Below are 22,643 nucleotides of genomic sequence, written 5' to 3' on the forward strand. Positions count from 1 at the left end.
CTTTGGCTTAGTCATCGTAGGGATGAGGAACCTTTCTGTATAAAGGGCCATTTGGATATTTATGTTGTTTTCAAAATTATCAGTACAGATGGCTGAGGAAAGCCAGCGCAAACAGTTCCACACTGTACCAAATGATTTCTTTGGCCTCATATGGCCCGTGGGTCAGATATTATACACAACTTAATGGAAAAAGTATAGAGTCTTACAGAGTACCATGAGATTTACATGATGTTCAGTGATGCAGGAGTGCCTGGGGATGGAGATTATATGCTCTGAACTTGCCTGCCTACTGGCCTGTTCACAGACTGTGAGACAGGCCCCAGGAGAAAGGGGCCACTGTTCACAAAGCTGCTGCCACCTCCTCAGTCCTTCCAGGTTGATTTCTCTGCTCTGGCCTCAGTCTCTTGCTGTGTTTCCCTGTGCTAGGCATGAGAGGCTGAATGGATGAAAATCTTGCTCTAGAAATCCCAGCCTGCATGGGATGGGGGAAGAGATAATGAGGGAGAGATTCAAAGTGGATCCAGGATCTGCCAGTGTCCAGATTTGGGAGATGCTCCATCAGCTCCTTGTTGAGTTAGTGTTTCTAGGAGGAGGTGGGACCCTAAGGTAGCTGATATGACCTTCCAGTGTTAAGACCTACTACCTTAGGGCAAGTTTATAGCAACTTAGAATTCAGTTACATCCTTATCCCCTCACCAGGCTAATTCTGAGAACACCAATATCCTTAGTTAGATATATTCTTCCATTTCTTCACTCATTCAACTGACCACCCAATCAATTTTTTTCTCTTACTATCTATTAGATGCCAGTTTCTGAGAATTTCAGCAGTGAGCAACACAGACAAAATTTTAACACTCTGGGAACTTTTATTCTGGTGAAAGGAGACAAATAGTAACTAAAAACTATGTAAGGAATTAGATCAGCAGAGTAAAGAGCCAGTAAATGATTAGGGTGGTTCCTGTAGTGTGGGTGGTCAGCGAAGGCCCTCTGTAATGATGACACTGACACTGAGATTGGAATATGAGGGAAAAATATTCTACCCAGAGGAAATGGCTTATGCAGAGACAAAGACTGGCCTCAGGATTCCTACATGGCTGCAGAGCCTGGAGCAGGGAAAGAGAAGGAGGTGGGGCCACAGGGTAAATGGAGAGAACTCTGGGGTGTTTCTTTGGTACTTCTAGGTTTTACTGGAGTTATTTGGGAGGTCAGGGAGGATCTCAAGCAGGAGAGCAACATCTTTCAGGAAGAGCTCTCTAAGCCTTGCACACAAACAATGGCAGGCAAGGATGGAATAGAAAGTCTAGGCTGAAAGCTCCTGAAGAAGTCTAAGGAAAGATGACAGGGGCTTGGATGTTAGCACACAAAAATCAGCCTGATTGATGAGCAATTTGTAAATATTTGCTCAATGAATGAATAGGCTTAGAATCTGACCATTTCTTACTTATATAGTAAGAGGAAAAATTTATGGGCAATTTAGGTAGGAGTGAAAGAAAAAAAATATCAGAGAACAGTGTAGAATGTAAAACTAGACAGGAAGAATTGATTGATAGAGGCAATTAGTTTAAATCAAAGAGTTTAGGTCCACCTGGGAGACATGAAGGCAGGTACCTTCCAGTGGATGGGTCTTAGCTTGTTTTGGTCCTTCTTTAGACAAAGGTACTTGGAACACACATAGAGCTGACTTCAAGCCAAGCTCTGGTGCCACAGAACAGAAGGGCTGCTTTGGAGACAACACATCTGAGGGGATTAGTAAAGAACCCAAAGAGAAGTGGAGGGAGAAGGTAAGCAATACTCAGAGAACCCTTTCAGAGATTCTCAGAGACCCTGTAAACAGGCAGTAGCTGTACAAGGGTTTCTTGCTGGGTCTGAGGGTGGTAAGCAGGCTTCAAGGTTCCGGGGTGGAACTAGCTGTGACTCAGTGTGAAAGCACACAGGTTATAGCTCTACAGACTGAGCTGTCTCACCATGGCCCACTGTGAAATGTCACAGTGACCTGGGGCTCCCTATTTCCTCCTAGGCTTCCCTCTCTGATTGCTCAAGGGTTTGAGCACATGAGAAATATTCAAACTTTCTTGCTAGTTCTGAAAGAGTGACACTGGTACGTCCAGGTGTTCGTGGGGAGGGAGAAGTATATTTGGGGGAAGAGTAAGTATAGGATTTCCCCTCCACCTTGCCTAGGTTATAGAACTGTCTAGACTTGCCTGACAATGCCACCTGCCCACTGCTCCAGTTTCTAACCTTTGACTCCTATCTTCTGTATCTTGCCTATGTTTCCACTTATTGTGCCTCTCTGGCAACTAGAACCATTATTTCAGAGTCTCTATGGATCATCATGCCAAGCCTGGGAGGCTTCTTCCTTATCTGACACAGGTTAACACAGGGCTCTGGCCTGTACAGACTCAGCTGGATCTGAGACTTAGGCCTGACAGGTAAGAACGGGGAAGGTCCAATACAAAGTACTACTTTCAGTTTGCAAGCCCCAGACAGTGAAAAAAAAAAGACACAATACCAGCAGTATGAAGTGATGCAGTACCTGTTGAGCTGGTTAAGCAGAAAGGACACGCTTCTCTGAAAGGCACCAGAAATTGACTAAGGAAGAGACCGAACCCTTGGTACAAACTGTGTGACAGGACGATCTCTAATCTCTTAGCTCATGGGATAACTGAGGAGAGAAAATCACCACACATAAAAGAAGAAATGAGAAAAGAGTATGAAAGTAAGAGATATATGGGATGGCACAATGAGAAGATGCTCAGTGGTTCCTGAAAGGATCCTGGAGGGCATAAAGATGTCATAGAGGAGGTAGGACTTCAAGCATCACCACCAGGCATGCTTCTGGGGCAGGATGTGTACAAGTTTAGAGGATTTTTTTTTTTTCTTAGCGCTGGTCTTGGGGCTTGAAGAGCTTTTGTGATCAACGCTAGAACTCCATCACTTGAGACATACCTCTTCTTCTGGCTTTTTTGGTAGTTAATTAGAGACAAAGAGTCTCCTGTACTTTCCTGTCCAAGCTAGTTTTGAACCATGATCCTTCTGAGTAGTTAGTATTACAGATGAAAACCACAGGCCTGTAGGAAGAATTACTAGGTGCCAGAGCTCAAAAAAAAAAAAAGACCTGCAGGTTGGCATGATTGTCCGTATCACTCCATGCTTACTTCTTTCTTCTTTTCTTTCCTAAGTCTTTTTTTTTTTTTAAATAAGGTTTCTATTGAGAATTCAGTGGTTTTCTGGTGGTTAATTGGAGATAAGAGTCTTACAGACTTTCCTGCCTAGGCTGGCCTCGAACTGTAATCCTCAGATCTCAGCCTCCTGAAGAAGCTAGGATTATAGGTATGAGCCACCGGTGCCTGGTCTAATGTATTTTCTTTCTTACCCTGTATCAAGAAGAGGGGGCTTAGGGTCTGGGAAGGTGGCTCAGTGGTAGAGTGCTTACCTTGCATGGATAAGGCTCTGGGTTCAATTCCTCAGCACCACATAAGCAGAAGCTGGAAGTGGCGCTGTGGCTCAAGTGGTAGAACACTAGCCTTGAGTTGAAGAGCTGAGGGGCAGCAAGCACCCAGGCCCAGAGTTCAGGCCCCATGACTGACAAAAAAAAAAAAAAGAGGGGGCTCAGGAAGCCGCCGGTGCCTGCTCCTTACTATGCCTCTGCAGCTTCCAGAGGCCCTGGCTCTCACTCACAATACTGTCACCTAGCTGGAGAATCTCACAAATTCAGTAATTTAAACATAAATGGTGTCCAGATGTTTGTTTGTTCCCCACAAGTCCTGCTTAAATTAACTGGGACATTAAGTCCAATATAGTACATAACACAGGTGTAGGTGGGTTGCTTGGGAAGAGAGGATGGTGGTGTGCATTAAGCAGCTCCTACTTGAACTAGTATGTACTTTAAAACCTGAAGCTAAATCAGCAGGGAAAGGAGAAAGGTTTGGCCTCACATGGGGTCCTGCCACACATGCTCTTCAAGCCACACATTTCGTTCCTGGATTCCCTAGTCCAAGCAGGTCATTTCTCCTCCTCCTTGCAGGATCTGTGACTATATATAGCAGGAGGCAGAGACAGGAGGCTCTGCTGGACAGACTCTTTTAGTTTTTTATTTGCAAGGGCTGAGAAGTTCTGGTGCTGTCAGTTATTCTCAGGCTATAAATTTCATGCTTCTGGTAACCCAAATGGGATGAAGCACAATGGAGGTTATAGCAGGCAAGAAGGTGAGCAAGTCAAAACCCGAGTGTTATTTTCTCTTCATCTTCTAGAAACCTTAATCAATTCATATTACAAATCTCTACCATAGCCAACCCTGTGCAGATGCTATGCTCCAGTGATGTATGAACACATGGATTTAATGCTTGCTCCTTCTATTAAGTTCCAGCCAATGCCAGATAGGGCTATGGCTACCCTAGCTAGGAGTACCTGGACTCAGGATAGCTGGACTGTGTTCTGGAGACAGCAGGATGGAGCCTGGACATTTCATTCTGTTCCCACCACATATAAAGGTTCTCCTTTGCCCTCACCATTTCCATTGCTGACCTCTCCACGGTCTAAAGAATACTTTGTCCTGGATTGTAATGCCTATGGCCCAAGTACCTTTCCCAGTTCCCAGTATTTCACTTCCCCAAATGCCATATGTATGAGAGGCACAGCCAGGCATTTTCCCTGGATGCTTTCCAGGTTTGAAACCATGAATTCGTTTCATACTTGCTTTCCCTCGCAACTCCACAAGTCTTGTTGATTGCCTGTTCTCTCAAAAATCCAAACGTTCTTCTCTATTGTGTCACCTCATGAGGAGTTTTGCCGTCAGATCACAGCTCATCTCACACAGCTGCCTGGGAAAAGCTCCTCCAACATGTGTCTGGTAACACACTGTCCTATTTAAAACCCTCTTCAGCTAGGTGCCAGTGGCTTACACCTGTAATCCTAGCTACTAAGGAGGCTGAGATCTGAGGATCATGGTTCAAAGCCAGCTCTGGCAGGAAAGTCTATGAGACTCTAATCTCCAATTAACTTCCAGAAAACTAGAAGTGGCACTCTGGCTCAAAGTAGAGTGCTAGCCTTGAGCAAAAAGAGCTCAGGACAGTGCCAGGCGCTAAGTTCAAGTCCATGTCTGAAAAATATAAATAAATAAAGAAAACTCTCTTCAGCTTCCATTGGCAGATGAGGTCACTGGTCTGCTGTTCAGTCATTCTTGCTTTTCTGGGTAGATATCCTGTTCCTCTCCTTGCCTGATTATACATTTCCATTGGCTGTTGCTCAAGTATCCCATCAACTCCAGGCCTTAGTTCTGGCTTCTCCCTCTATGTCAAATGTCCTGCTCTTGTTGTGTTACCTTTATTCCTTCCTTTACTCCTTCCTGTGGGAAACTGTACTCTTCAGACCTTTCCCAGAATGAGAATATCCTCAGGCATTCTGTTTGAACCCAGCCCATGTTTATACACAAGAAGCACCTACAACAAGTGGTTTTCTTTTTCTTTAGAGGAATAGTAAAAATTAACTTTTTCCATTTAATTTTGACTTCTCAAAGAAAACATCATATATTCACAGCACATAAACGCATTATTTTACAGTGGCATTTATTAAGCCTCTGATTTGGGGCCTAAAATAAACATTTAAAATGCGATTCAAGATTCAATAGCAATAACTGATTTGGAACACCAGAGAAAAAATTATCACAGTGCCTGCTGTAAAATCCTTATATATGATGAAATGGGTAAGTTACTGTCAGCTGCTCTGGAGTCTTGAGAGATGCTAAAATAATATGTCCAGGAGAATCAGCTACCTAAATCAACTATACCATCTAAAGCTAAAAAGCAGGGTGTGATTGTTAGCTCTTTGATATCTCTTATTCTAAAGCAGAAAATATGTATTCTGGTCTATTCTTTGTTTGTTTGTTTTCTAGTCTTAATAAAATCAAGTTGTATTATGGTGGCTCTACACATTATTAATTAAGCTATAGCTAACACTTGACTCCATGCGTGGTGACATGATGTTGCTGAGGTCTTTGAATTACAAGAATTTGGCTAAAAAAATTTTTTTTGGGGGGGAAAGTGTCCAGTCCTGGGGCTTGAACTCTGGGACTGGGCACTGTTCCTGAGTTTTGTGCTTTAGGCCACAGTTCTACTTTGGTTTTTTTTTTTTTTTTTGGGTCCAGTCGTGGGGCCTGAACTCTGGGCCTGGGTGCTGTCCCTGAGCCACAGGGCCACTTCCGGCTTTTTTGTTTTTGCTTATGTGGTGCTGAGGAATTGAACTCAGGGCCTCAGGCATGCAAGGCAAGCCCTTAACCACTGAGCCACCTTCCCAGCCCTCTACTTTGGTTTTTTTGTGGTTAATTTGAGATAAGAGTCATGCAGACATTCCTGCCTGGGCTGGCTTGGAACTGTGGTCCTCAGATCTCTGCCTCCTAAGTAGCTAAGATTCCAAGTGTGAGCCACAGGCACCCAACTAAGGAAAATGTTTTTGCTTAATTATGACCTCTGCCTTAATGCCATTCTTGTTTCCTATCAGGATGACAGGTCCAGAGATCTTTCTGGACACCTAGGCCTAACCACAAGAACACCGAGACTTCTAAAGATGTCACTTTCCCAGAGTCCCTCGTCCAGAGGTGGAGCTTCCTGTCCCTTTCAGCCAGCAGCCCATTTTCTACCCTCAGGACAGGTTCCTTTTGCTTTCATACCACAAAGAAAACCTCCTGGGCCAGGGTCCTAAGAGCTCATATTATGAATCGGAGCTCAGCACTACCCATCTAGGCTGCTCTTCTTTTTACCCACTCCTGACTAGTTAATGTCATTACCAAGTAAGTAGCAGAGGCACAGAGAGGAGAAACTTAACTTACGCATACTTATATTTCTATCATACATAAAAAATTACATAGGAACAAACTGATGTATCTGTGATTCCTGGGTTATGTAACCACAGAGGTAAAACCTGTGGTTGGCCTTATTTAAAACAGATGAAAAGACCAAATGCTGTTGATTAAATTTCTACTTTTGAAAATCAGTTTTCTGTAGGATGTACTAAGTGGGTATCAGCAGACTATGGCCAGTAGACCAACATTGGTAAAATAAAATTTTACTGAAACATAGTTATGCCCATTTACTTATCTATTGCTTCTAGTTGCTTTCCCTATAAAATGGCAGAGTTGAGGCAGACACTGAATGGACAATCTAAAATATTCACTCTGTGGAAGCTTATAAGAAAATTCTGAAGCCCCTATATTAGAGCAAGAAGGCAATGCAAAAGGATAGAACAAAGTACCTGTTGATTGGTAGGTATTTTTTTGTGACATGGCTGTTGTTATTGTTTCTGTCGCTGTATCTCTGACTGCTTGCTCTTCACTCTGCAGGAGGGTGAGAACACACCTCCAGAGAGCAAGCGTGTCTTGCAACTCTGGGAAAACCAAAAATAAACAAGTCATCTAGAATGCAATCCACAGGCAGGTACAAATTTCAAATACAAGTTTCCATACAAATCTCAGTATTTGTACCTGAAAAATACTGTTCTAACTCCATGGTGGAAAAGACTATAACACTGAATGTATGAAGGCCATTCCTTTCCTAGGTACTGCAAAAAGACTGGACCATCAGCTCACTGTTGGAATAGGGAAGACTTGGGGTAGGATTGGAAACATCTATTTTGGGAACGGGCAAAGGAGGTAACCAGGTATAGGTAATTAGTTATAGGCAAGTCCCCAAGAAGGTACTGTCTGACTCACGAAGGTCTTGGGGCTAGCTCAGACATGAGGATTCTCAGCTCACTGTCATGGTTACCAAGAATGAAATTTATGCATTAAGAGCACTTTGCTGAATTGAAGATGTGGCTCAAGTGGTAGAGTGCTATCTGATGTGTGAGGAAAAGCCAAGCAAATATTCAAGGCCCTTAGTTCAAACTCTAGTATCATAACTACACACACACACACACACACACACGCACGCACACGCACACATGCACGCACGCACGCACACAGAGGGAGGAGAGAGGCAGACTGAGGCAGATTATGCTTCAGGCTAAGAATAAAAAAAGAGGAAGGCCTATGTCATATGTCTGTGAGGTCTTTTTTCTGCTGTCATTACCCCCAGGCACGGACCTTGATAGCCTATGCTAGGTGCTGCTCTGCACAGACAGATAGGCAAAGTCAGTATTTACTTCTAAGCAGTAGAAATGAAGTATCCAGAGCATAGGCAAGAAACTGAGTGGCCTGACTTATGAACACAATTTCATCAAGTAGGTAGAGATAGGCAGAATTGTACCTTTCATAGAGGCAGGGTGGGATGAAGCCTGTGGAGGATCTCAATGGAGAGCTATGGCAGACTACCACCAGCATCCCTTTCACAGGAAAGCAATCCTGTTCTTGCACCTGCCTTTTGTCCATCTCTCCTTCAGAGAAGTCCCCAGACGACTTGCTATCAGAGTCACTGGTGCTTCTGTCAAGCCAAGAGCAGACATGGCTTCACTTGGAGCTTTCTTCTCTTCTTTTTGTTTTAGATCTGGATTTCAATTTTACTCACTTTCAGAATCCTTCCTTTTCGTTTTCTAGGATCTCACACTTTTTCTCTCTTAACATTTTTCTAACATAGTCATTTATACTTCTAAATTTCTTCCCTTGGTAGTACAATTTTTCATGTTCATAGTGGCTATTAGCCACCACTCATCTTCTTCCTCATCGCTATAATGCTATGATTTCCCTATCACTTTATTCCATGGAAGAGCTCCAAGCTATTCCACATACATCGTGCCTGTTGCAACGAGCTAGGGTTAAAGTAGCCAAGTTAATCAGAAAGTATAGATGAACTTTACTGGAGAAGCTTTCACACTCTTTGCCTTGGGTTTTGAGAATGTTGGGTCATGAATGTTGCCCAGGGTTGTCTTGAACTATTGGACTCAGGAGATCTTCCTATCTTAGTTTCTTGAAAAGTTGGGACTGTAAGTGTGCCACCACACCTGCTTGACTAAAGTTTATAAGACTTTGCTCTTATTCCTGTAGGTCTAATGATTAAACTATAATCACTGAAGGTTCCCTCTCAATCTGCCTTTATAAGAAAAAATGCCTGCATGTCCCTAAAAAGAAAGAAGTGAAAGGAAAGCAAACTCATTTCCCAGAGAGATTAAGAGATATGTCATCCGTCTGAATTCCTAAAATATGAATCTTACTATCTGAAAACAATTCCTTCTTTTATTCTGGAAATGTGCCTCTAAAACTATACTGAGAGCTCTTGGGAGCAGGGATCATGTTTCATTCTTGATGGTTGTACTTGGAAGCAGTAAGAAAAATCAGAATTCTACTAACAGATGAAAAGGGAACCAAACAAAGCACCATAAGACAGGACAAAACACAGCATGAGAAGACAGGGGCAGGACTGAAGCATGGTTTCAGGTCCCAGGCTTTGCTCTTATTAAACCCTATGTTAAACACTAAAATAAAATCCAAGACAACCTAATTTTAAAATTAATGCTCCCTCTTTCAAATTCTGAGGATCTCCTCAAGCTTAGTCTTCTTCAGTAGCAGTAGTCCATGGAGGTGGAGGACATGGCTAGAAATCAGTTAAGAGCTATATAACCTTTTGACACTGTACTGAAGCCAAGTTCAGTGCAGTCACCTTCTAGTGACTATGGCCAGAAGTCCAGACGTCATTATAACATCTCCCTGAACCTCAGCATCACTAAGTCTGGGGTGAGGGCTCTACTCCTCAGTTCTTTTGAGCAGCCCTCTCTACTTCCTTCTGTGACAGCTTACACTGGCCCATTCACTTTTCATGTAGACTACTGAAGCAGGCTTCCTGATAGAAGGGATAGTTGGGCTGAGTCTTAAAAGACAAAAGTTAGTGAAGCAGAGGTTTGTTTATAAGTGGAGAGTGGTAGACGAAGAGGCAGGAGGGTAAGCAAGTGATGGAAGGGAAGGGCTCAAGAGCCACATTAAAGAACATTTACATTTCATCCTAAAGGCAATGCATTCACTCAATAGTTTTTGCAGGGAACCAAAATGACCAGATTCTTATGTTAAGACAATCACAGAGGCTCTCTGGAAGCTTTTGAAATAAAGGCTTAGAAGATATGACTGAAGGAAAAGAAGCTAAGAAGTTGCTGGTAAGAATAAATGGAGTATGAACGAAGAGGTTAGATGATACAAGAAAGGTTAGAGGTAGGGTATGTGCTGTCATGTGCTTTTATCAAGTTTTGGTGCCTTCTACACGTACACACACACACCATATTTGGTGCCTTCTACACACACACACACACGCACGCGCACACGCGCACATGTACACGCACACGCACACACACACACACCACTACCACCACCACCACCACCACCACCACACTTACCCAGAATTGGCTGGGGGTTGGTGAGGAACAATGGTGTGGTGCTGGTGAGGACTTCAGCAGCAGCCAGCCTAGACTCAGTGGGAAGAGGGTCTTCACAGGACAAGACAACCAGCTGTATCCACTGTTTCAGCTCAGGGGCTAGCAAGTCCTTGTTCTGAAAGCACAAATTATATATTAGATATAGCCATTAGAAAGGACAAAATATGGCATTTGCAGGAAAATGGATGGGACTAGAACAAACCATTTTGAGTGAGGTAAGCCAAGAGCAGAGAGACAAATGGCACATAGTATCCCTGATATGTGGATATTAAATCCAAAATGCAAGGAGATACGACAAAGTAAACAGCACTCAAGAAACAAAGGACCTCCACCCAAATTGTCATATCCTTCCTTCCTTCCTTCCTTCCCTCCCTCCCTCCCCCCCTCTCTTTCTTTCTTGGTTGGTCATGGGGCTTGAACTCTGGGTCTGAGCGCTGTCCCTCAGCTCTTCAGCTTAAGGCTAGCACTCTACCACAGTGCTACTTCTGGTGGTTAATTGGAGACAAAAGTCTCATGTACTTTCATGCTTGGGCTGGCTTTGAACTGCAATCCTCAGGTCTCACTCAGCCTCCCGAGTAGCTAGGATTACAGGCATGAGCCACGGTGCCCAGCTTGTAGTATTATTTCTAGATGACCCCATGTTCTTGACAACATATATGATATATGAGATATATATATATGATATATATATATATCATATATATATGTGCACATCTGAGAGAAGCTAGGAGGAAGATGGAGGATACAGAATAAGAGGGAAACGGGAAAATATACAACAGAGGGGGCCCATCAGCTGTACTGGACATTGATGAAAACAAACTAAGCAACTCAAGGGCAGTGATGGGAAGGAGGGAATGAGAGGGATAGAGGGAACAGCTTACACTAAGCAAAAACTGTACATATCACCTGATGTGGAAGAAATAGTTGTATTGTCAAAGCTCATAAAATTCACAAACATTATAGACTGTGATAATGACAATTTGCCTTGTGAAGATTAAAATGTGTTTGTGACTTTATCACTGTCTCACAATACTATGAAATTTCTGAAATTTATGTAATCAATCTCAATAAGAATTATTTAAAAATTTAAAAAATATGTATTTATTATTTACCATGTGATGTTTTGATACATGCATATAGTTGTGAAATGTTCAAATCACAGCAAACATCTTTTCAGTAAATTTTAGACCATTTCATCATCACAAAGAGAAACTTGCATTCTTTAGCTATCACCCCTCTACCTGTTCATCCTTTTAGCTCTAAACAACTACTAATCTTACTTCTGGATTTGTCTAATTCTGGGCATTGCAGGTAAATAGAATCATATGGTCTTTTTATAACTGGCTTCTTTCACCTGGTTCATCCATGCTAGGGGAAATACCAGCAATCTACTCATTTTTTTTTCCTTCCCTGTGACTAAGGTTTGCACTCTGAGCCTGGTACTTGCTTGGCAGGCACTCTACCACTTTATCTATGCTTCCAGCCCTTTTTACTCTGGTTACTTTTAAGATAAAGCCCAGATTGGCCTGGAGCATGACTCTCCTATTTACCCTCTGTCATAGCTGGGATGAAGACTATATAATAATATGTCTAACATTTTTATTGAGATAGGGTCTTACTTTTTGCCAGGCTGGACTCAAAAGCATGATTCTCTAGATCTTAGCCCCTCAAAGTAGCTACAGTTAAAATACAGCTTCTATTCCCCTCACCCCCCCCCAATTTTTTTTTGTTGGTCGTGGGGCCTGACGCTGGGCCTGGGTGCTGTCCCTCAGCTCTTCAGCTCAAGGCTAGCATTCTACCACTTGAGCCACAGTGCCATTTATGGCTTTTTCTGCTTATGTGGTACTGAGCAATTGAACCCAGGGCCTTGTGCATGCAAGGCACACTCTACTACTGAGCCACCTTCCCAGCCCCATTCTATTCCCTTTTATAGCCAAATAATTTTCCATTCTGAGTTGATTGACATTTGGATTGTTTCTTTTATACTGCCATTTTTTTTTCCTAGAAAGGCAATTGTCATTCTCTAGAACTTCCTGTTTTGGTCTGAACATTTTCTCCAAAAGTCATGCTAAAATTTAATTGCTGCCATGACAGCATTTATATGGAAGATGAGACCCCTGAGAGGTGATGAGGTCACTAGGGTGGAACTCTAATGATTTGGATGGATAAATGCAGTTATCTCCAGAGTGGGTGAGTCACCACAGGAGTGGCTCTGCTATAAAAGTGAGTTCTTCTGGTGTTCTCCCTCCTCCCCACATGCCTTCTCCTGTGTTATGAGGCAGTGTGAAGGCCATCTTCAGATGTCAGGGTCATGCACTTGGACTTCCAAGCCTCCAGAACTATGAGAAATAAATTTGTCTTTAAAATAAACAACTCAGTCTTAGGACTCTGTTATAGCATCAGAAGATAGATGATCATGACATTAGATTTACCAAGTGAACTATAAATGTTCAAAATATGCTAATTGTTTAAATGATTGCTCTGACTATCTATAGGATAATGGAATTAAATGGAAAGTCTTGCTATGTAGCCAAGGCTGTCCTAGAACTCTAGAACTTTCAGTCTTCTGCCTTAGCTTTCTAAATCCTGGGATTACAAGGTATTATTGTTATTGTTATTATTATTATTTTATTTCCTATTGATTCTGTCCTACTAGCCTGACTTTGAATGACAGATCCAGGAAATAGCTTCTAGCTGGTTAATGCTCACCCTTTGGTTTTCTCTCAAGCCAGCCTCTGGCACTCTGAACTTACCAGCTTTAATATTCTTGGCATTAATTTGCTTTTTCCTATTTCAAGTAGGATCTAGCTACACAAATGGGAAGAAAACAATGGGTATATGAGTGTTGATGGAGAAGTTGTATCATTGTCATGGATTCTAACTGAAAATGCACAAGAGAAAAGAAATGTGGTACTCAGTCTTCTCAAGTTCGTCCTGTGAAAACTCAACACAGAGCAATTGTTTAATAGAGGCCATGCAAACAAGTCACAGCAATTGTGCTTGTTGGGAAAACTGACACCTTCTGGGAAAAGAACACAAACCACCCCCAGTCTCAGGGAAGGCACAGAACTAGCCTTACCTCCTCATGTGTCTGCAGCTGGTAGGCAATCACTCTGGAAGCAAGTCTCAGAGACACACCCTGGATTTCAGATCTGGGGGGGGGAGGGGGGAAGGATCAAAATCAAATGTATAAATCAAACAAATCAAATCAAATATATTGGACATACATATAATTTTTTGTAGGCAATATATAACCTATGTGGAGATGAAAAATTTACATTTTGGTTATACAAATGTCTCCAGAAGTAATTACATTTGTTTTTTAATGTGTAACTCTGAAGTTATCTTTTCCTTAGGAAAAGATGGAGTTGAAAACAGCTCCTGGCTAAGGCTTAGTAAGAAATACAGGACCTGGATCTCTAGGCTAGGACTATGAGCAGGATCACTGCATGGTGACTGATGGGATCACACATGCCACCTGGCTGCACAGGGACAGTGGGGCAAACCTGTCATTGGAAGCAATCTCCATGGTCCATATCAAGAACTCCTTTGGGGTCAGATGAACACAGCGTTCTGTCTGGGGAAGCCACTCCCTGGGGTCCATGTGATAAAGAATCTTCAGTATCTGTGTGAGCCAAGTCCAAGAAGAAAAAAAGAAAAGAGAAAGGTATACTCAGAGAAAAGACTCCAGATGTTAAATAAATATCACTATTAACAGATGACAGGGACCTATCTGTCAAAAGGCTCCTACTGACTTGTTTTCTGGTAATAACCTGTGAGAATCTGAAGCTAGATGGAGCAATTACAAATCTGAAGACTCTTAGTGATAGAACTGGATTCCCAGACTCTAATGACCTTTCCCCGACGGCCATCTGCTCCCATAATAGGCATATGAGCAAAGATGAGCTCTGACACATTACTAATTTGTTTTTTGTTGTCGGTCATGAGGCTTGAACTCTGGGCCTGGGCACTGTCCTTGAGCTCTTCAGCTCAAGGTGAGCACTCTACCACTTGAGCCACAGTGCCACTTCCAGTTTTCTGGTAGTTAATTGGAGATAAGAGTCTCATGGACTTTCCTGCCCAGGCTGTCTTTGAACTACGATCCTCAGATCTCAGCGAGGATTATAGGCATGAGCCTCTGGCACCTGGCCCAAAGTTGATTTTTTTTTTTTTGGGTCCGATCATGGGGCCTAAACTCTGGACCTGGGCGCTGTCCCTCAGCTCTTCAGCTCAAGGCCAGTGCTCTACCACTTGAGCCACAGTGCCACTTCTGGCTTTTTTTCTTTTTGCTTATGTGGTGCTGAGGAATTGAACCTAGGGCCTCAGGCATGCAAGGCAAGCGCTCTACCACTGAGCCACCTTCCCAGTCCCCCAAAGTTAATTTTTAATGACCTATTTTTCTAAACACTTTAGAGTGGCTCTGTTTTTGGTTAATCTTTGCTATTAAACCACTATCATCAACCACTATTAAAAATTTATCTTTATTTTTTGTGCCGATCCTGGGGTTTGAATTCAGGGCCTGGGAGCTGTTCTTGACTCTCTCTCTCTCTCTCTCTCTCTTTTGTCGGTTGTGGGGCTTGAACTCTGGCCTGAGCGCTGTCCCTCAGCACTTCAGCTCAAGACAAGCACTCTACCATTTGAGCTACGGTGCCACTTCCGGTTTTCTGGTGGTTTATTGGAGATAAGAGTCTCACAGACTTTCCTGCACGGGCTGGCTTTGAACTGTGATCCTCAGATCTCAGCCTCCTGACTAGCTAGGATTACAGGCGTGAGCCACCAGCTCCCGGCCTGAGCCTCTTTTGTTCAAGGCTAGCACTCTACAAATTGAGCCACAGTCCCACTTTTGACTTTTTTTGGTAGCTTATTGGAGATAAGAGTCATGGACTTTCCTGCCCAAGCTGGCTTTGGACCTATCCTCAGATCCCAGACTCCTTAATAGTTAGGATTACAGGTGCCTGGCACTTAAAAAAATGTCTTTCTATACCTGAAGCATATTATGCATTATACAAAGAGAATCCTCCTTACCCTTTGAGTGCTGAATCTAGTTCTTAATGCCCCTAGAAAGCCTAAGCCTGACCTTGCCTTTCTGATTCTATTTTCCTGGTAGCTCACCAAAGAACTGAGGCATGGAAGACATCAATCTGGCAGAGATTTTACCTTGCAGAAGCATTCTGGATGGGGTTCCTTCATTGCCAGTAGCAGGAGCTCTTCTGCCATACTGCAGAGCAAGGGTGGCAGTCCCTTCTCTCCCAGTGCCGAGGCTGCACATGAGAACCTTTCTAAAAGTGCATCCAGAGTCAGCAAACGCACTTCAGAAAAGGAAGAATTGAGCAGCTGAGAGAAGGTGATGGGAGCATCATTTGTCTGCCCTCCAGCCTCAGCCAGCCCTGCCCATACTGCACTGAGGGCTAGTTTGGTGAGGCTCTCCAGGTATTGGGGCAGACCTGGCACCTTGATGGTACAGGGGAATCCTGTTATCAGCTCTGATGATGAAATGATCCCCTTGATTTCCTCCCAGAAGCCAAGACTCTTCAGAACTAAAAAGCAAAAAAGAAGAGAGAAGAAAGTATTCACTTTATTCAACTTTCTGTGAAAGGACATGGGAGAATGGAAGGCTCAGAAACTGGGTATTGGCCTGGTTAGGACCATTACATGTCTTTCCTAGGTGGATCTCAAATAAACAATGTGGTAAGTGCTAGCCCACTAAGGTTGGACTCTGGGCACAGAAGCAATTTCAATTTAGGCAACTTATAATTTTCCCTCCAAGAAGGATAAAGGCATTACTATCAGAAAATGAACCCTTGGCATCCCTCCTGGACATTCAAACTTCCTGAATCACCACACTTGTGCTCCAAAGCTCATCAGGGGAAAAAGTCCAAATTCTTTTGGGGCTCAAATCTCTCTACAGGACTGTTCTCCAGGGGCTCTGTGTTGACTCTTCGGTGACTTGGAGCTCAGAGCTTATTCCATTGTTAATAGATCTAATTGTTGCAAAATTCTCCCTGGAGTTTTTACTCACTGGTCTTATTCTTCATTTTGAGGCCCTCACTGGCATTTATGTCAGTGGCATCTGATTACAATTACTGTGCTCCATCTGCCTTTTCCTGATGAAACACTCTACTTCCTGCCCATATGTTAGGTCACCTCCCACTATTCCAGCTGCATTGTTTTGGACATGCCTCATCCTCTCTGTAAGTATGGCTCGTAAAATGGATGTGACTCCTGCTTAATCTGTCCAACAGGACTATTAACTTTCCCTGTTCTGGACACTAGGTTACTAGTCACAATACTGACTCACATGGAGTACCAGGTCAGCTGGAACCACAGTCCTTTTTTACATGGTCTACTGAAAGGAATGAGTCATCCTTTCCCACCTGTATTTGGTACTCAAGTCAAGGCTTGTTTTCTTTGTTGGATCTCTCTCTCTCTCTCTCTCTCTCTCTCTCTCTCTCTCTGTGGTTTGAATTCAGGTATTTCCACTCACAGCTGGTGCTCTACCACTTAAGCCATGCCTCTACTTTTACCTTTTTGCTGATTATTAGAGGTAAGAGTCTCTTGAATTTGTCTGCCCAAGCTGACTCAAAGTCTCAATTCTCATAGCTCAGCCTTCTTGAGTATCTAGGATTACAGTTGTGAAGACATTAGTGCCTGGCTCTTCATTTTCTCTTTGTTTTGTTTTAGTCCTAAGTGTATAACTGTTACATTTTATCTACTTGTTAAATTTTAATGTTTGCCTTCTAGTGTGGAGATTAGTGGTATAAATCGCAATCTGAGTCTCAAAGGGAAAGAGAATTAAGAATGTGTTGGAACAACCAAAGACAAAGGAAGGTTCAAGGGCGTGGAGAAGAATGGACCATGTTGGGAGTATAGGATGCTTGATTTTACTAGAATACAATGTGAGATGGAGAAAAGTAGGAGATCAGGCTAGAGAAGAAATAAGGTGAAGATGTATCTGTCATGGTAGACCACATAAAGGATCTTAGATATAGTTCTTCCATATGATCTTGTTCTTCTGTAGGCAAAGGAGTGACACTAAAATGTGAATGACCAATCCATTGATTGATCAATCCATCCACACATCCATCCACTCATTTACCGCCCCCCCCTCCATTTATGCTGATTCATTATGTGTTGGTACTACAGTTTGAATTCAGGGCCACATGCTCTCCTTTGGCTTCTCTCTCAGGGCTGGTGCTCTACCACTTGAGCCACATTTCTAGTTCTGGTTTTTGTTGGTTAACATGAGTCTCTTTGATTCTTCTATTTTATGATCCTCAGATCTCAGGCTCTTGAGTAGCATTATAGATGTGAACCATCAGTATCCAACTATTATTTTTTATTATTATTATTTTTCACACTGGGTTTCACTTTGTTGATCTTCCTGCTTCTGTCTTCTGAGTGCTGGGATTACAGGCCTGAACCACTATGCCAGTCCTGAAGAGTTATTTTAAATATCAAAGCCAGTTTCTAGCTGATTTCAAGAATAAATGCAACAGAAATGTTTTATCAGGAAGTTTTTTTTAAAACTTGGTTGAAATTTTTAAAAAATTGCATAAATGTATGATAACCTAGGAATTTAAGTAATATGCTGTAATTTTTCAAAAAGAAATCTGCCCTAAGTGGCAAAGACACAGAACCAAGTGTCCAATATGAGTGTATCCCATGTAGGTTTCCATATGCCATTCAGGCAGATACATTTCTGCTCTTAACCAAGAGCCTGAAGTCCCAGCGAAAGCAGGGGGTGGTCATCTTTACAAAGCAGCAGGGAAACCCCAAGCAGTTGGGAGTCTCAACTTTGTGTCATCTTTCTTTCCCTCCCTCCCTCCTTTTCCTTCCCTCCTTCCCTTCCTTCCTTTCCTTCCCTTCCTTCCTTTCCTTCCCTTCCTTCCTTTCCTTCCCTTCCTTCCCTTCCTTCCTTTCCCACCCCCCTCTCTCTCCTCTCTCTCTCTCTCTCCTTTTTGTGCTGCTCCTGGGCCTTGAACTCAGGCTTGGGCACTGTCCTTGAACTTTTTTTTGCTCAAGCCTATCTATCACTTGAGCCACAGCTCCGCTTCTGGCTTTTTTGGTAGTTAATTGGAGATTAAGAGTCTCATAGACTTTCCTGCCTAGGCTGGCTTTGAATCATGATCCTCAGATTTCAGCCTCTTGAGTAGCTGGGATTATAGGTGTGAGCCACTGGCACCTGGCCATCTTTTTTTTTTTTTTCTTCAAGAAAGTGAAAGCACTTATTGAAGACCACTGCAGAATTCAACCCACTGCTTCCCCAGGATACTACTACAGTAAGAAGGTATAAAATTGTGGACGGCCCCCTGAAGCCTGCTGGGAGAGTTAGAACTGTGTTTAGAGGAATTTTTGTGGTCTGTGCCACAAGTGTGCTGCAAGGCAGCAAAGTACCAAATGATGCTCATTTCAGCACTTTCTTTAAATTGCTGCTTGGAAAAAGTATTCTCTGGTGTGTTACAACTACCAACCAAAGTGATGGCCTAGAGTGGAGCTTCTCATGCACACATGTATAACAGAAGCCCCTGAAGGCTTGTTAAACCACAGAGTGCCTGGCTTCCCCCAGAAATGCCACTTCAGAGGCAAAACCGTGCCATGTCTAAAGGACTCAAAGGCACAGGTGCTGCTGACCAGTTACTTTGAAAACTGCTGCCTTCAGCCACACATGCCTGAATCCCATGCTAGTAGACTCTGATTTCACCAGCCGGTGGTTGGCCTAAGAAGCTGGCAGGTGATTCTGCTCTGTACCCCAGCTGAGAGCCATACTCTGATGGGACAAATTTACAGAGGCTTGTTGAGTTTGTAGGTGTGTGAGTTGATTGGGGCTAGGGTTCCATGCAGAGTGAAGCTCATGTTAGCTCAGTACTTCATAGTAGAGAAAGCCAGCAAGAAGTCAAAGCATGAATAAGCATTAGCAAGTGTTGCTGTCTGGCAGGCCTCCCACAGTGCCAAGAGTGCCACGGCTCACTAGGTACACCTCTGGTCTAGATCTCTTCTAGGTCTTGGATGAAGCAGTGAATTAGAAAGACTAGCCCCTGTTCTCATGGGACCCCCATTTGGGCAGAAACTACAGAGACCACCTCCACTGCATTTGGTACTGAGCAAGGGGGTTGCAGTCTCTAGGTAAATAGGAGGCTGGAGGTAACCATGTTTAAAACTTGAACAAGACATAGCCCAGGAACTAACAAAGTAGTTCTTTCTTCTCAGCCCAGGGAGCATGTGAAATTCATGAGAGCTTTTGGAAAACACTTCTGTTGAGTCCTGGGAGTTTGCAGCTACTGTTTAGTCTTTTCACTCATGGGAGGGAGACTCACCAAGTGGTTTCACAAGCAGGATTTCTCCCTGGTGAAGCAATGTTTGTGTCCTGCCCTATCAAATGTTGTTCAACGTCTAAATCAACAGGTGGGACTTATTTTCGTTTCTGTGAGTGCCTTTTATTTGCAGCACACTAAGAATTGGAATTCATTCCTCTATCTGAAGTTTATCAGACTTCTTCACTTGCAGGTATTTAAGTTCTAAATCTAACTTTTCTCAATTATGGTTGCTTTAGGTTTCTTCTTCTGTTGGGAAGAGGTTGACCTAAAGAATCAAGTTTCTACTTTAATGGCCTCTCTGTAGTTTTATAAGCTGGGATGATTTTTGCAAACCCATCCCACATAAAGCTTTTCCCAGCCCTCTTTGGTGGGAGTCTTTCATGTTCCCACCAGTACAGCCATCTCAGTCACTCAAGTATGTGTGACTGATTCTAAACATCCAATCTGATTTCACTTTTAGAAGTATTTTTTCCTCCTTCAGAGAAAGTATATTTCTGGCCTTCAAGGGAATGCCTTAATGGCTGGATTCACATGATAGAACAAGACCTCCTACTGTGCTATGTCCTGGCTCACTGGAGAAGTAATTCCTAATAAAATGTTATAAATAATGTGCAGACAGGTATAAGTTGCCAACTTTTGTTTTGCAAAGTAAGGATGTTAAAAACCTATTATCATTTTGTAATGGACAGGCTCTCTTACTACCAAAAACAGAGGAAATGAAATTATAGTGTCACTGGAAAGGACAACTCTTTAAAGGAATTTGATCTTATGAAAAATGTGCAAACCTAGGTGTTGAGGACTCAGAGCTATAATCTTAGCTACCTGGGAGGCAGAGATTAGGAGGACCAGAGTTCAAGGCCAGACAGGTAAAGAGTGCATAATACTCCATTTTAACCAATACCTGGGCATGGTGTCATGTGCTTATCATAATGGTTATGTAGGAGGCTGAGATCAGGGTTCTAGGCCAGCCAGGGAAAACCATTCACAAGATTCCATATCTCAACCAAAATGCTAGGTGTAGTGGTGCAAACTTATTATCTCAGCTATGACAAGAAGCATAATTAAGAAGATCATTGTTCAGGCAGGCTCCTACAAAAAGTGGGTAACCAAAAAAATATACCAAAAATAACTAGAGCAAAAAGAGCTGAAGACTTAGTTCAAATAGTAGAATGCCTACTATGAAGCTCAAAGCTATGTTTTACTGGGTCAGGGGCTGGTAAAAATGTCACCAGAAAGCAGCATCTACGATAGCAGTTTTAGAGTCCAAAGCCTCCAGCGAATGGTCTGTGTGGATAGCTCAACTCCCAGGAACAGAGATAACTTAGGAAGAAACCAAAGGAGTTCTTACTCAGTAACCTGCCTGTGAAAAGGAGTCCAGTAGCTATTTATACTGTGTCTTCTGGTGACCTCAGATGTACCATTTTAACAATTTTTAGTTTCCAGGCAAGTTGGAGATTTCAGTTCTGTTTGCATCAGCAATAGTGCTTGTAGCTAAAGTAAATTTTGGACCTCAAGGCTTCTGCTCCCTAACTAAGGTGGGGGTGCTAACATCCACCAGGTTGCTGATGAGGACTTAGCAGCAGCAGTACTTGAACAGAGATGGTGTTCAGGAGCAGGAACATAATCATCACACAGTTCTGCCACTTTTGATCTTCTGAGCTGCTGATGCAGGTTTGTCAAAATTTCTTTTTATTGTTGTTGCATGTTTTGTTTTGAGACTATGTCTTACTATGTTGCCCAGGTCGTCCTGCCATAGCTTTGTAAGCACCTGGGATTAAAAATGTGTGTATGTCTGGTTCAAAATTTCTTTAAAAAATTTAAAATATGGTAGCTAGGGACTGGTGGATCACGCCTGTAACCCTAGCTACTTAAAAGGCTAAGAACTGAGAATTGTGGTTTCAAACTAGCTGGGGCAGGAAGGTTTGTGAGACTCTTATATCCGATTAACTACCAAAAGCTGAAAGTAGAACTGTAGCTTAAGTGGTGGAGTGCTAGCCTTCAGTGAAAAATCTAAGGGACAGTGCCTAAGCTGTTCAAATCCTGTACTGGTACAAAAAAACCCCAAAACAAAAAACAACAAAAGAAAAAGAAAAAAAATGCATGCCAATCTGAATAGCTTTAACAAGGGCACTCTGAAAAAACATTGATATAACACATATAATTACCATATTAATAATCATATAGTGCAGTTACAATTTAAGAGCATTTAACTTAGGTGAAGGGGGAGGCAGTCCCCCAGGCATTCCTATCTCTGAGCAATGTCCTAGACGGTAATTTTACTGTTACATTAGACCAGGGGCTCTTAAACTTTAGCTGCTCACTTTCAGGACAAATAAATCTAGGGTGTGGCCCCCTAGACCATACTTCCTAACAAGTTCCCAGGTAATACTGCTGCTGCTGGTGGTGAAGAGACCACACATGCTCCACCTCAGACCATCTGAGATCATCTTTACTTCTTAGTGTAAACACCTTGCCATGCTGAATGTGGGTAATTCTAGTGTCTGGTGGTGTTTTGTTTTGTTTTTTTTAGACTGTGGCCCCTAATCGTAAGTCAAACTCTTCATCTAGTACTCAACTACAGAACTGTACACAATTCCTGGTCTTTGCTCTTGTGTCTCTCAAGGTAGCCTAAAGGCCTTGGGCTGAACTGCTCAAAGTAAAAAGGGCATGAGGGCATGAATGATAAAGTGGCTAGTCTGGTAACTCACATCTATAATCTAGATACCTAGGAGGCTGAGATCTGAGGATCACAGTTTGAATGAAGCCAGCTGGGCAGACAATTAACCAGCAAAATGTGGAAACTGGACGTATGGCTCAAGTTGTACAGCAACTAACTAATACTTTGTGCAAGAGCATGAGGCCCTGAGTGTAAGCCCTAGTACCAGCACAAAAAGGGGGGCGGGGTGAGTATATAGGCTGAATAGCAGTATTTGCTTGGTCACAACAGAGATGGGCACAGGAATGACAAAAGCCCCAGGAATC

At 42.8% G+C, this 22,643-nt stretch overlaps 1 protein-coding gene across 2 annotated transcripts in view; it reads right to left on the reverse strand.

Annotated features, from left to right (window-relative positions):
* The window catches only part of Thada (thyroid adenoma associated), a 314,583-nt gene that overhangs the window by 32,581 nt on the left and 259,359 nt on the right, over positions 1-22,643 (reverse strand). The window contains exons 32-36 of one of the 2 annotated variants that reach the window (XM_013017946.1): positions 15,505-15,884; positions 13,854-13,972; positions 13,427-13,499; positions 10,309-10,462; positions 7,246-7,377 (exon numbers count right to left, since the gene is read on the reverse strand). In XM_013017946.1, coding sequence (XP_012873400.1) covers positions 7,246-7,377; positions 10,309-10,462; positions 13,427-13,499; positions 13,854-13,972; positions 15,505-15,884 — 858 coding nt within the window. Of the gene's footprint in view, positions 1-7,245; positions 7,378-10,308; positions 10,463-13,426; positions 13,500-13,853; positions 13,973-15,504; positions 15,885-22,643 lie in introns of those variants that run through there. The other variant, XM_013017947.1, reaches the window with a different exon arrangement.

The sequence above is a fragment of the Dipodomys ordii genome, unplaced genomic scaffold (assembly GCF_000151885.1).
Source record: "Dipodomys ordii isolate 6190 unplaced genomic scaffold, Dord_2.0 Scaffold37, whole genome shotgun sequence".
NCBI classification, from domain to species: Eukaryota; Metazoa; Chordata; class Mammalia; order Rodentia; family Heteromyidae; genus Dipodomys; species Dipodomys ordii.